The sequence below is a fragment of the Eupeodes corollae genome, chromosome 2, assembly GCF_945859685.1.
Source record: "Eupeodes corollae chromosome 2, idEupCoro1.1, whole genome shotgun sequence".
NCBI lineage: Eukaryota > Metazoa > Arthropoda > Insecta > Diptera > Syrphidae > Eupeodes > Eupeodes corollae.
The window spans coordinates 120,717,715-120,728,895 of NC_079148.1; the positions used below are offsets into that span (position 1 = coordinate 120,717,715).

The 11,181-nt window shown below is 29.4% G+C and overlaps 2 protein-coding genes across 8 annotated transcripts in view; one reads left to right on the forward strand and one right to left on the reverse strand.

Moving 5' to 3' along the window:
* Window positions 1-1,397, forward strand: part of LOC129947470 (FH1/FH2 domain-containing protein 3) — a 136,834-nt gene extending 135,437 nt beyond the window's left edge. For all 7 annotated transcript variants that reach the window (XM_056058034.1, XM_056058033.1, XM_056058035.1 and 4 more), the window contains one exon: window positions 417-1,397. Coding sequence is in view for 5 of the 7 variants with exons in the window: in XM_056058033.1 (XP_055914008.1) it covers window positions 417-490 (74 nt within the window). In the remaining 2 variants the exon portion in view is untranslated. The remainder of the gene's footprint in view (window positions 1-416) is intronic.
* Window positions 1,398-1,685: 288 nt separating this feature from the next.
* On the reverse strand, window positions 1,686-6,339 carry LOC129947327 (uncharacterized). Its single transcript, XM_056057847.1, has 7 exons — window positions 5,854-6,339; window positions 3,138-3,290; window positions 2,940-3,075; window positions 2,747-2,874; window positions 2,402-2,689; window positions 1,932-2,162; window positions 1,686-1,858 (listed from the first exon to the last, which is right to left on the reverse strand). Exons 1-7 carry the CDS (start codon window positions 5,987-5,989, stop codon window positions 1,743-1,745), a joined length of 1,188 nt encoding a protein of 395 aa, XP_055913822.1. The 5' UTR covers window positions 5,990-6,339; the 3' UTR covers window positions 1,686-1,742.
* Window positions 6,340-11,181: the final 4,842 nt, after the last annotated feature.

The window sequence follows — 11,181 nt, forward strand, 5'->3', positions numbered from 1 at the left end:
CTGGAGTAAGCTCACTGTTAAATATTGCTCAAGAAGCACTTAACAAATGGCTATCTCGTTGAAAGCATAAATATAGGTTTGTATATCAGCTCTTTCGTTTTATGTAATATTGAAAGTGAAAAGTGTACAAATTAAACAAGGAATGAAATATGTCTCTTTACTTTCATATAACTAATAATTGTATAAACTGGTATCTGAGTTTATAATTATATTTATGGGGTTCTTAAGCCAAGAAAAAGAATTGTTTTACCTCTTAAAAAAATACTCATATTTATGTCCTTTTATAATAACAACAAATACGCTGATGCAAGCTTTATTAATAATATTTTGTATGTTGTTTATGTTTTCCTATTATGTGTTTTATATATTTTTCTTACAATGATACTCAAACAGATTTTTTTGTATATGAATTTCAGTGCGTCGAACATTAAAGAATGGCCTTACCGAAGAAGAAAAGCAACATGTTGCAGCTTTAATTAAAACTTATTAGGTAGTTTAAATGGCGAATAACAGCTACAAATATAAGCGCGTATACAACAATCATCATCAATCACATAAACATAGATTTATTATCATCAAAAGTACCTACCTAACTATACTTATATTATCTATAAACTTGTATCACCTCTTAAAATGCCATCATAAACTCAACAATCAGCGGAACCAATCGAATTATAGATATGATAGGGGCAAGACCCTTAACAAAAAAGAAACAATTAAACTAAATCGAAACGAAAAACAAACAAAAATAAATAAAACGATCTCAGAAGTTTCCGTGTTGTCCGAATTGAGTTTTGTTTCCCATACTCAGGACTTTCATAAATCCCCTCATCTCACATTTATATCCATTTTGTAATCATCCATTCAAACCGAATGCCTTATAATTTAGGTATACATATATTTACATTAGAAGTAGATTAAATCTTTTAACTCTGAGAATCATAACTTTTAATAACTCGAAAATCAAAAGAACTTACCTTTCCAGTTAATTATTTTTTAATTTTCTTTCAAAAATAATTATAAAGTATTACCTATTATTTAAAAATTAAAAATTATACTTGATCTACAAAAAAATAATCCTTTAATATTATAAATTTTAAGTGTTGGATGTGGATTTTTATGTTGGGACCCAATTGTTTTTAATTATATCTTATATAATATTGTATTCTTTTTTTTTGTTATTTTTGTATAAATTATGAAATTATTTAATTCTACACATCACATTAAATTTTGTTTAGTTATTATTATTTTATTTTGTTAAATATATAATTAAAAAAATGAATTATCATTGTAAGTAATGAAGAAACAAAAAATACTGAGAAAAAAATATGAATTAAAATTAAGAAATATAACATTAAGAAAACAATAAAAGCTATAAAACAATTAAAAAAAATAAATTCTAGTTTTATTTTTCATTTGTTAAACGTTTTCATCCTAAGGAAACTTCGTGTTTTTACCATAAGTGCCTTTAAATTAAATGCGAGAGTAAAATAATGAAGAGAGATGGCAATAACTTTTTTGAGACACAGAGGAGGTAAATTACTCTTTTTTGTAACTCAAGCGTCTTTGGGTGCAATTGAAACCGCCGAATTCGTTTTTGTAACGTTTTATTTTATTTTTCAAAAACTAAAAAAACAACAACAAATAAAATCTTGTAAAAAAAACTTATCTTAATTTTGTCTTAAATATAAAATTCATAATCTAATTAAATAATTTATAAAGAAACAAAATTTTGAGCGATACTACCCATTTGTACAAGGCTGCTGAACATAATCCAGACAGAAACCACGATTGTCTTCATCTAATGGTGCTTCAATGCCATCAGTGTGGAAATACAATCGAAAAGGACGTACACTCGCTTTATTTTCAAAATCAAACAAAAACAAAAAATATTTGTAATTATTTATAATATATATGTAGAAAAAACTTACTTTGAACAGTCTTTTGATCAGGGCTTACTTCAGCATTAAAAGTTCCACCACAAACACGATCTTCACAAGCACTAGCTGGTGGAACACGATCAGCAACTCTTATACAACCAATTAAAAGCCAGTCATTGGGACAAGAATTTGTTTGAGCTTGATTTGTCCCACTGCCAACCATTGCCATAACTGGAGTATTTGAATTACCCGAAATTGTGAAGGATCGTGACCGATTATTTTCTTCAAAAATCAAATTTACATATTATTAAACTCCAACACTCAATGTTTATTAATAGGCAAAGGGTGTCTCAAAAAATTCAAAAGATCTTAGCTTCACTTTTTAAACAAAAACTTTTAAATTCTAACAATTCTAGTGTCATGTTCCATTTTCATCCATCTGTCAGCTATCAACTTTTTTCTTTGTAAAGTGTAAACTTGTTTTTGAGACACCCTTTTAAAAGAATACGTAGATTACACACCTTGATCCATGCAAGCATTATATTGAATTCCACAGAAATTTCTCTCAGTTCGAATGCAAATACTGTAATCTTGATTTGACAGTTGACGTCCTGATACTGTGTTGAAATTGAAACTCCTAACACGACCACTTATTCCGGTGTGATATTGTAGGCAGCCCTGATCGGCTCGATATATTCCACCACAGTGTATTTGTGAAACACGAATTCGCCATAATCGTGGAAAAGATCCACTTGTTATGACAGATATAACAATGGGATTACTCTGTCCCAATCCGGCATCAATGTACACTAGAAAATTTGATGTTTTGAAAGAGTTTGAGAAAAGTATATATTATGTAGACTTACTATGATCACCAGCTGAAGAACCACAAATAGTTGGAGCAGGACTTCCACCGGATATTAAAAGTTGATCTTGATTGCAAATATGATTGAGAGATTCTGGTTGAGCTATGGAAAATAAATCAAGATCCAATCTATAAAGACAAAAATAAACCAATCTTGAAAATCTTTCGCTTTTTGAACTATGTTATCTTTTCACCTTAATTGACAAATATCTGGATGAATTTTGTGAACAGTCACTTGACAACTTCCTGTTCCATCATAAACATCGGGATGGTTTGGATTTACAAAATAAGTGGAATTTTCTCGAATATTACCATTACATGTTTGCATGACTATAAGTTACAAAAAAGTCTTAAAAAGTATGTATTACATTTATTTTTGATGTTAAACATACATATACAACATAATCCATAACCACCGGCACAGGGTCCTGCTGGAATGCCACTTCTTATAAGACAATCTTTGCTTGATATACAATTTCCAATTTCACCAGATGGTGCTGTGCATGTAGCAGCTCCACCATGAACTACCGAAAAAATAGGTAAGACTTAAAAGAGAATAAGGAAAAAGTCAACGCTTAATAAATAATTCGCACATGTTTCTTATTATGTAAAGAATCTGTTAAAAAATAGTACCTACATGTATTTTAAGACACAAAAATGTAAATGCCATTTAAATTCTATAAGAAAAACTTTAATTTATTAAACTTTTCATCGAAAATCGTTTGAGCCGTTTTTTAACTTCCCATAGAAAATTATTGTAATGGGTCCGATTTTTCAATTTGAAAATTTTGAAATTTCTCAACGTTTCAAGGTCACTACAGTCGAAATAAAAGATTTTTAGAAAGATTTTTGTGCGTTCGTGTGTACGTATGTACGTTTTTTTCGTCGTCCATATCTCAAGAACCAGAAGAGATATACTCGTAGACTTTAAATACATTTTTTTATAAGGATAATAATGCGGAAAGATGCAGAAAGGACTCTCAAGAAAATTGCGTGGCTGGTTTTTTTTACTATAGCAGTTTAATAATAATTTGAATTTTGGTTAACCTTAAATATCTCACGAACCAATGACGCTAGAGACTTCAATTAAATGTTATGTTATAAACTGATACCAAACCATTATATCAGTTAAAAATCAGATTAATGTTTTTTTTTTCTAAATCGAAAAAACGAAAAATAAAATCTTATTTTGTGCAACGAAAAATGACGTTTTTAACATCAAATTGACAGTTTTTTTTATAAAAATAAAAACCTAAAAAATAAACAATACTCAAAGTTGGGTAAAATTGATTTTCGACACTAATATCTTTCCAAAAATTTGAGATTATGTCTTCCAACTAATCTTAACTTATAAGAAATATTGTTTTCAACATTCGGTAAAATGTTGAGAAAGATCGAATTGACAGTTTTATTAGAAAAAATTAAAACCTAAACAAAAAAATTAATAAAAGTTTTCAAGACTTTGAGATATTATCTTAAAACTACTTAAATATATTTTTTAAAAAATATTCTTATCAACATTCAGTAACATTTTGAGAAAAATCGAATTGACAGTATTTTTTACAAAAAAACTAAAAACCTAAAAATAATTTAGCAAAAGATAGTAAAAATTGACTTTCGACTCAAATACATTTTCGAAAATTTATGGCTTCCAAGAAATGTTATCTTATGAAAAATATTGTTTTCAACATTCTGACAAATTTTGAGAAAAATCAAATTAACAGTTTTTTTTACAAAAAATAAAAACCTAACAAAAAACCAATACTAAAACTTGGTAAAAATGTAATTTTGACTCAAATAGCTTTTCAAAATTTAAAAATATTGTCTTCAAACTTTTTTATTTCAAAGAAAATATTGTTTTTGATATTCAGTAGTTTTTTTGTACAAAAATCCAATAGTCCGTTTTTTTCATAAGAAAATAAAATCTACAAGAAATAGCACGCAAATTTGGTAAAAATTGATGTTCGGTTCTTGATACTTCTCAAATTAATTTCATACATCCAATTTGTAAAAATTTAAGAAATGCTACTTCAATTGGTAAACATTTGTTTTCGACTAACAATCATTTAACAAAACAAGATTTTCAAACTAAACTATTTGTTTATATGAAAAATATTGTTGGTAATTTTATTTTTTTTTAAGAATAATTCAACTAACAACTTTTTTAACCCAACCCTACAAACTTTTAAACAAGACAAATTAACAGAGGGGATGGGAAGTTATCAGTGTGGGTCGCATCCCAGGCTCTTTTTTTTAATTTTTGCATAAAATTGCATACATACGTATAATATGTAAACCGTTATGTGACAATTAGAGAAAGTTAACACCATTCTTCTTAAAAAGTAAAATAAAGTTTATGTTGATTAAAACAAAAGATTAAAACATTTTTAATTATTTGAAAATTACTCAATCAGAGTTATCATTGAAGTCTTGATTTTCTTAACGGTATCGTTAAATTTATTCAATTTTAATCCCATAAAGAAAAATTTGGCATTAGAATAATAAAGAATTCTAAAGAAGCATTTTTTTACATGTAAATTCAGGATTAACTTTTAAACTCGTAAAAAATCTAGCAAGTTTAAAACTGGTGTTATTTTAACATGATATTGAAAATCTTTCCAAAAGGAAATGCTCTTTGGAATTCGTATTTCTTATCTCGCATTTAATTAATAAATATGTGATAATATTGTTAACTAAATATCTCATCTATTTTCAACTCAAACTACAAAAACAATCACACATTTTTGTGTTTAACATTTTGCGATTTAATTTAACATCACATTCAAAAATTAGGAAATCATCATCAGTTTTTTGCATATTCAGTAGCTTGATTATATTCCAAAATTTTAAAGAGCTATTGATCAGCTGAACTTTTTTCCAAAGAAACCATTTTAAAAAAAATGCTTTAAATGTTTTTTTTTTAAGTTTTTCTAATTCACCTTAAAACTATTTTTATTTCTAAAGCAATCAAAACATTTTTATATTCCCACTTCTTATTTTTCTTTTAAAGTTACATGTAAATTTAAAATAATAAACACACCCACACTTTTGTTTAAAGAAAAAAAAAAGATTGAAAAACTTTCGATTCGATTTAAAATATTCACATACACCTTGGATCACGTTGAAATCCCCATTGACCGAAAAATAAATCCTTCCAGGAGCTTTTGCCCGTTTTCACTGCACACGAAATTTGTTGCACAAATAATAATGTTAAAAACGTTACAATAGCACTACGAAAAAACATTATAACCAATAAAATGTTCACAAGTATTCAGCGGATACTCTAAGGATTTTTAAATTTCACTTTTGATCTACACCTTTCGAGTTCATGATCACGAATGCACCGTTTTCGCACCAAAGATTTCAATTTAAAGTTTTAAAAAATCTTCAACAACGTAAAATTTTGTTGGTGTTGTCTATGTTTTAATTATATCAAGCCATAGTCACACATGTTATAAATTCGATCGTCAAAGCGTTAAACCCTACATTATACACCTTATATTATGTTCTATGATGAACTGAACTCTTACATACTACATACATTATGTACAAATATTGTTTTTACTTCAAAGCGTCAATGGGAAAAAACGACTACAATTAGTTACGCTTCCAATGAAAGTGAATATTCGTTCTGTGACAATAAATATTTCGTTTTCACTTTCATCAGAGTGGAAAATTAATTAAATTATATCACACAACGCGATTTGAAGGTGTTTTCCCAAATCAAACCCATAAATGCCTAACACCATATGCGTCTCTTTATTCATATTTTAAATTTTGTATGATAAAAAAGTTATGCATACTTATGGCGTAACCAACATCAATGTCATTCCACTTTGAATTTAGAAAAACGGTCATTTTCAGGGCTACAAAGCTGGGTAATGAGGTTCTAATAAATTAATTGTGTTGTTGGAAAAAAATACAAACGCCAGTTCAACGCTCCAAGCCGATTATGGTGTACATATATCAAGAATTGTTTTTGTAATGGTACCACATTTTCCATAAAACCAAAATCTTCCATCTTAATATAACAATTAGGAACAATTAGGCTCCTTAAGACTTGCTCTGAAAACTACGTCACAATTTATGAAGAGAACTAAAAAATATAACTGAATAATTTAAATAAATAAACGTTATTATTCAACCTAATAATTTGTATCAACAACTTTAAAATTTTCCGGAAAGGTGGGTTAATCAGTTCATATTTATATCTTACATATTTCCCCCATTATGCATAGACTTATAAAAGGCCTTAGGTGCTATAGTGTTGTATAAAAGTGATTGAGTAATATAAACTCAACTGTTGCATAATTTCAATTACAATTTAATTCAAAATATTCCTATCAACAAGGCTGGAAATTTAAAAAAATAAATATGCAATGACGACTTATTTTGTTTAACTTTCATGAAGATTAAAAAATAAAAACCAATAGGTAAATTCAAGAAGACAAGGTTCAAAACCTCATGAAATCAAAAAAGTAAGAACTAAGGATTCAAAATTCATTATTGTGCAAGAGATTGTAAAATTTCACTGATCCGTTAAAAAGTCATTTGAAGTTCTAGATGATTAAGTACGTAGAAAGTAGTTTTTTTTAAATATTTTTTGTTATACAGTATAAAAAGTTAGAACAAATTGTTATGAACACATATGTATTTGTATAAACAAAAATTGCACTGCCAGTTTAAAAACCTATTTAATCCTCGTATAAGAAAATGCTGGTATATTGATATTTCAAACAAATTCAATGAATATTTTACGGAAATCTCTGAAAAATTGAAACCGTCTTTTCCTTTGTACATACGAGTATATTGATTGCAACTGTCCTGATCAACGCAGTTTAGATTCCGATTATTTACTACCTAAGAGCTTTGCTTTCGATGCTATTTCCTCTTTTGAAACGTATAAAATTATTTTATCAAGGGAAAAAAACTCTTGTACTTCAGTGTGTTTACGGTTAAACACAGTGCGTGTATTAGGAAAATAGGGAGGGATGAAAGAGGAGATACCGCTGCACATTGGGCTTAAAATGTTGAATATTGAAATGGGAAGGAAACAGAGTTTGATAAAGCATTCCATATTCTCGATGATCTCTATACTTCACAGTACAGAAATAAGACGATAGTAAGAGGGAGAGGAGGATTCTCCTTTTTTGGGACAGACAAACGCTATTTTCCATCCTGTAAAGTAGGAAAGATGGAAAAGCTTACGCAGTTGTTTTGCCAGCCAGGGTAATTCTATCAGAGTCAGCGGATTTGTGTATGTTAAGGTCTTTCAGTACTTTTGCAACTGCACGAGTGCGAAAGAAGATTCGTCCCATAGAATCGTTTACGCTCTCAAGAACAGGAGGACTCATGACAATCTCCTTTGGGACATTGTAGTATTTTTTGGTTTAATTTCTGATCATGCAAAAATTTGGTTCGGCGAATATGACCATTACAGGTCTTTCTAGCTTGGTTGATGTTATTCCGGTTTCCTCAGTCGGGTTTGCTTTATAACAACAGAAACTTACATCTCTGAACCGAATAACCTCTTTACAGCTCAAATCAAACCATGAGTTCTCTTTGGGTTTGATAGATTTCACCCTATTCGGGGTAAAATTTCTCATTCCATAATAATTGAATTTGTAACCATATCTGCCCTGAAATCGACGGTTTTGCTGATGATATATCGTTTACCTACCAGTCAAACTCACAACACAATTGTAACATTCAAATTGAAGAAGATCTCGAAATTCTAAGAGCTTGGTTCTCTGTCCTTAAGTTAATGCTTAGTGCAAAAAAAAAACTAAAATAATGTCATTCAAAACTTCTAGTCATCAGCTTTGCAATTTCAATTTTATATTTCATTTGTCCAATTGTAGAAAATTCACCTTTCCCTTACATAGTTGTGGTAGACCTAATTTTCAAGCAGCTGGTTCTTGTTCTGATACTTGTTTCAAACTTGATTCAGTGTACAGTTTTAAATATTCAGGAGTAAAAAATTCATTTTAATCTTAACTGGAAAGATTATATTTTCAATATAAAAAATTATTTGATGCTCATTACTAGAAAAATGTATCTACTTTAACCGTTCTGCTCACAAAAAGTTTTAACTTCAATTTATCACACTCTAAAATACAATTGGGGTTATCGGGAACTTCTTTTCCCATGGATTTGTTCCCATATTCGAAAAATTGGTACCTATCGGGAATTTTTAGAAATTGGGAAAAAATGCCGTTATTTAGTTGTCGGAATTGAAAACGGACCAAACAATGTAAGCAATTCTCAACAAAATAATAATGAAAATATAAATAAAAATGTATCTTTTTAAGGTCTAATTCAACAAATACTCACCAAGTTCACGTTTTAATTAGTTTTATGAAAAAAAAAAACGAGATATTGCTAATGGTTTCACAACAAATCGGTCTAAAGAAGATGTATCCAAATTTTAGAAAGAAGTAGAAAAAGAACTTAACAGTTTCGGCCCACCAACAAAATCTATTTCTGAATGGAATAAAGTAGGTGATAAGTTGATAACCTTAATTTTGCCTTAGAAGAATTGGTGGAAGAATGCCCAGATGCTTTAAATTTTGGTCTCCCTACAAAAAAGCCACAAAAAGGCATAACTCCAAAAAGAACTCTGCAATAAGGTTGAAGAGGCAGTTGAGGCTATGAAGCGACACCAAACAGAAATGGAATGCCATTTCAAGAAAACATACAGGAATAATGACAAAATTAGTGTGTTTCAGAGGAAGATGTTGGATGAAACCTCAAGGCACAACCTTGAAATGGAAGTGATGAGAATGTAGGAAGTTAAACCAAGGCTCGAGTTCCAAAAAAGTTTACACAACAATTAAAAATTTAAATTAAGGATTAAGTCTAGGATGAAAACAAACAATTTTTTTTCACTAAGAACTGACTGTCAAATCATTCCAAAAGTATGTCCGAAAATAAATGTATTATTTTCATGTTGGCAAAATTTGTTCCCAAGGAAAAAGAATTCCGTGAAGAGTTCCCGATAGTAGGAACTTGCGCCCGGGAAGGGGAAAATTCTTAGGGAAAAATGTTTCAAAAGGAATTCCTGATAAGGCTGAATATGATTTATCTGGTGTGTTGGTGTGTTTCATATGGTAATTCTTTAAGGCCCTTGTTGATGGCTCAAAAACATCTAATTTCAATCATTTTTAAAAACGATCTATTAATTGAAAGTTGGCCCTTATTCAAGGATTTGGGAATTCTACCTTTTTTTCAAATAAGGTGGTAACATTCCAAGTAGGAACTCGCAGTTATATAATCTACGCATAAATAATATGCATCTTGTCAATATTCCCACTGCTCATAACACTCATTTCTCTAACTTTTATACTGTCGCAGCACCCAAGTCATTCAATAACTTACCAACATCTTTAAGAACTACTCAAAATTTAAACTCTTTTCTTAAAAATGTTAAAGACTAGCTTTTCACTATTAACTTAAATTGTATTGATAATTAATGTTAAAGAAACTTTGATGTATAAAAACTGAAATTAATCCTCTTTCAAAATATCGTTATAACTTATATAGACAATGTGTGTAGATAAGTAATTCTAAACAGTCCTTGCCATAAAAAAAAGGTGTTGTGTTCTTATAAAGTCGACAACTTAAGAGGTAAGACAGCTTTAAGCTTAGACTTGTAACTATGGCAAACAGTCGAAAACTAAAAAAAAATGAATGCAGAAATTTTGGTTCGATAGATTGGAAACTAGGCCAATATTGCACCCACGCGACGCGATTGAATTTTTATTCAACTACAAAGCCGTCATTCATCCAAAACTTAAGAAGTCAAAACTCACATTTTTACGTTATTTTTTAAGGCAAATATGAAGCTACCTAGAAGTTATATATATTTACTATCTGACCCGACACACGTTGTGTTGTCATATAAATAATTTCTAGAGAATATTTTGCTGAAACTAAATAACTTATTGTAAGTGTGTAAGGACGTGGTATATAAGTGGGAGAGGTACAGAGCACTGTTAACGATGACAAAATATTAAAATAACAAATCACCCAACAATTTTTTTTAACTTATTAAAATTAATTCTTTAAAATTATTTACATATCGCTAATTATGACAATACTACACAAAAACGAAATCAATCCCTTAATGCAACAGAATGTACTACATTTTTTGTGATCCCTTCTTTGGCCAATACAAACAAACTATATGCTTTGCAAAAACGAAATCAATCCCTTAATGCAATATAATGTACTACATTTTTTGTAATCGCTTCTTTGGCCAATACAAACAAAAACGAGAGCACACCACGTATATTTGCACGTGTGAGAAACATGAAGGGCTCAAATGTAAGCCGCAGGCAGACATCGTTGGAAATTGAAGGCTTTTGAAGTGAATTGGCACAGCTGTGGGTATAATCAGGACTCGCGGTAATAATATATTTTCACCTTGGAATTTGC

What these genes read in the sequence shown, in the direction of transcription:
- LOC129947327 (XM_056057847.1), bottom strand. Translation starts at nt 5,989, where the DNA reads ATGTTTTTTCGTAGTGCTATTGTAACGTTTTTAACATTATTATTTGTG. An exon ending in TTATGGATTATGTTGTATAT is followed by an intron (nt 3,076 to 3,137) that starts GTATGTTTAACA and finishes TGTAACTTATAG; the next exon opens with TCATGCAAACATGTAATGGT. An exon ending in CCAGATATTTGTCAATTAAG is followed by an intron (nt 2,875 to 2,939) that starts GTGAAAAGATAA and finishes TTGTCTTTATAG; the next exon opens with ATTGGATCTTGATTTATTTT.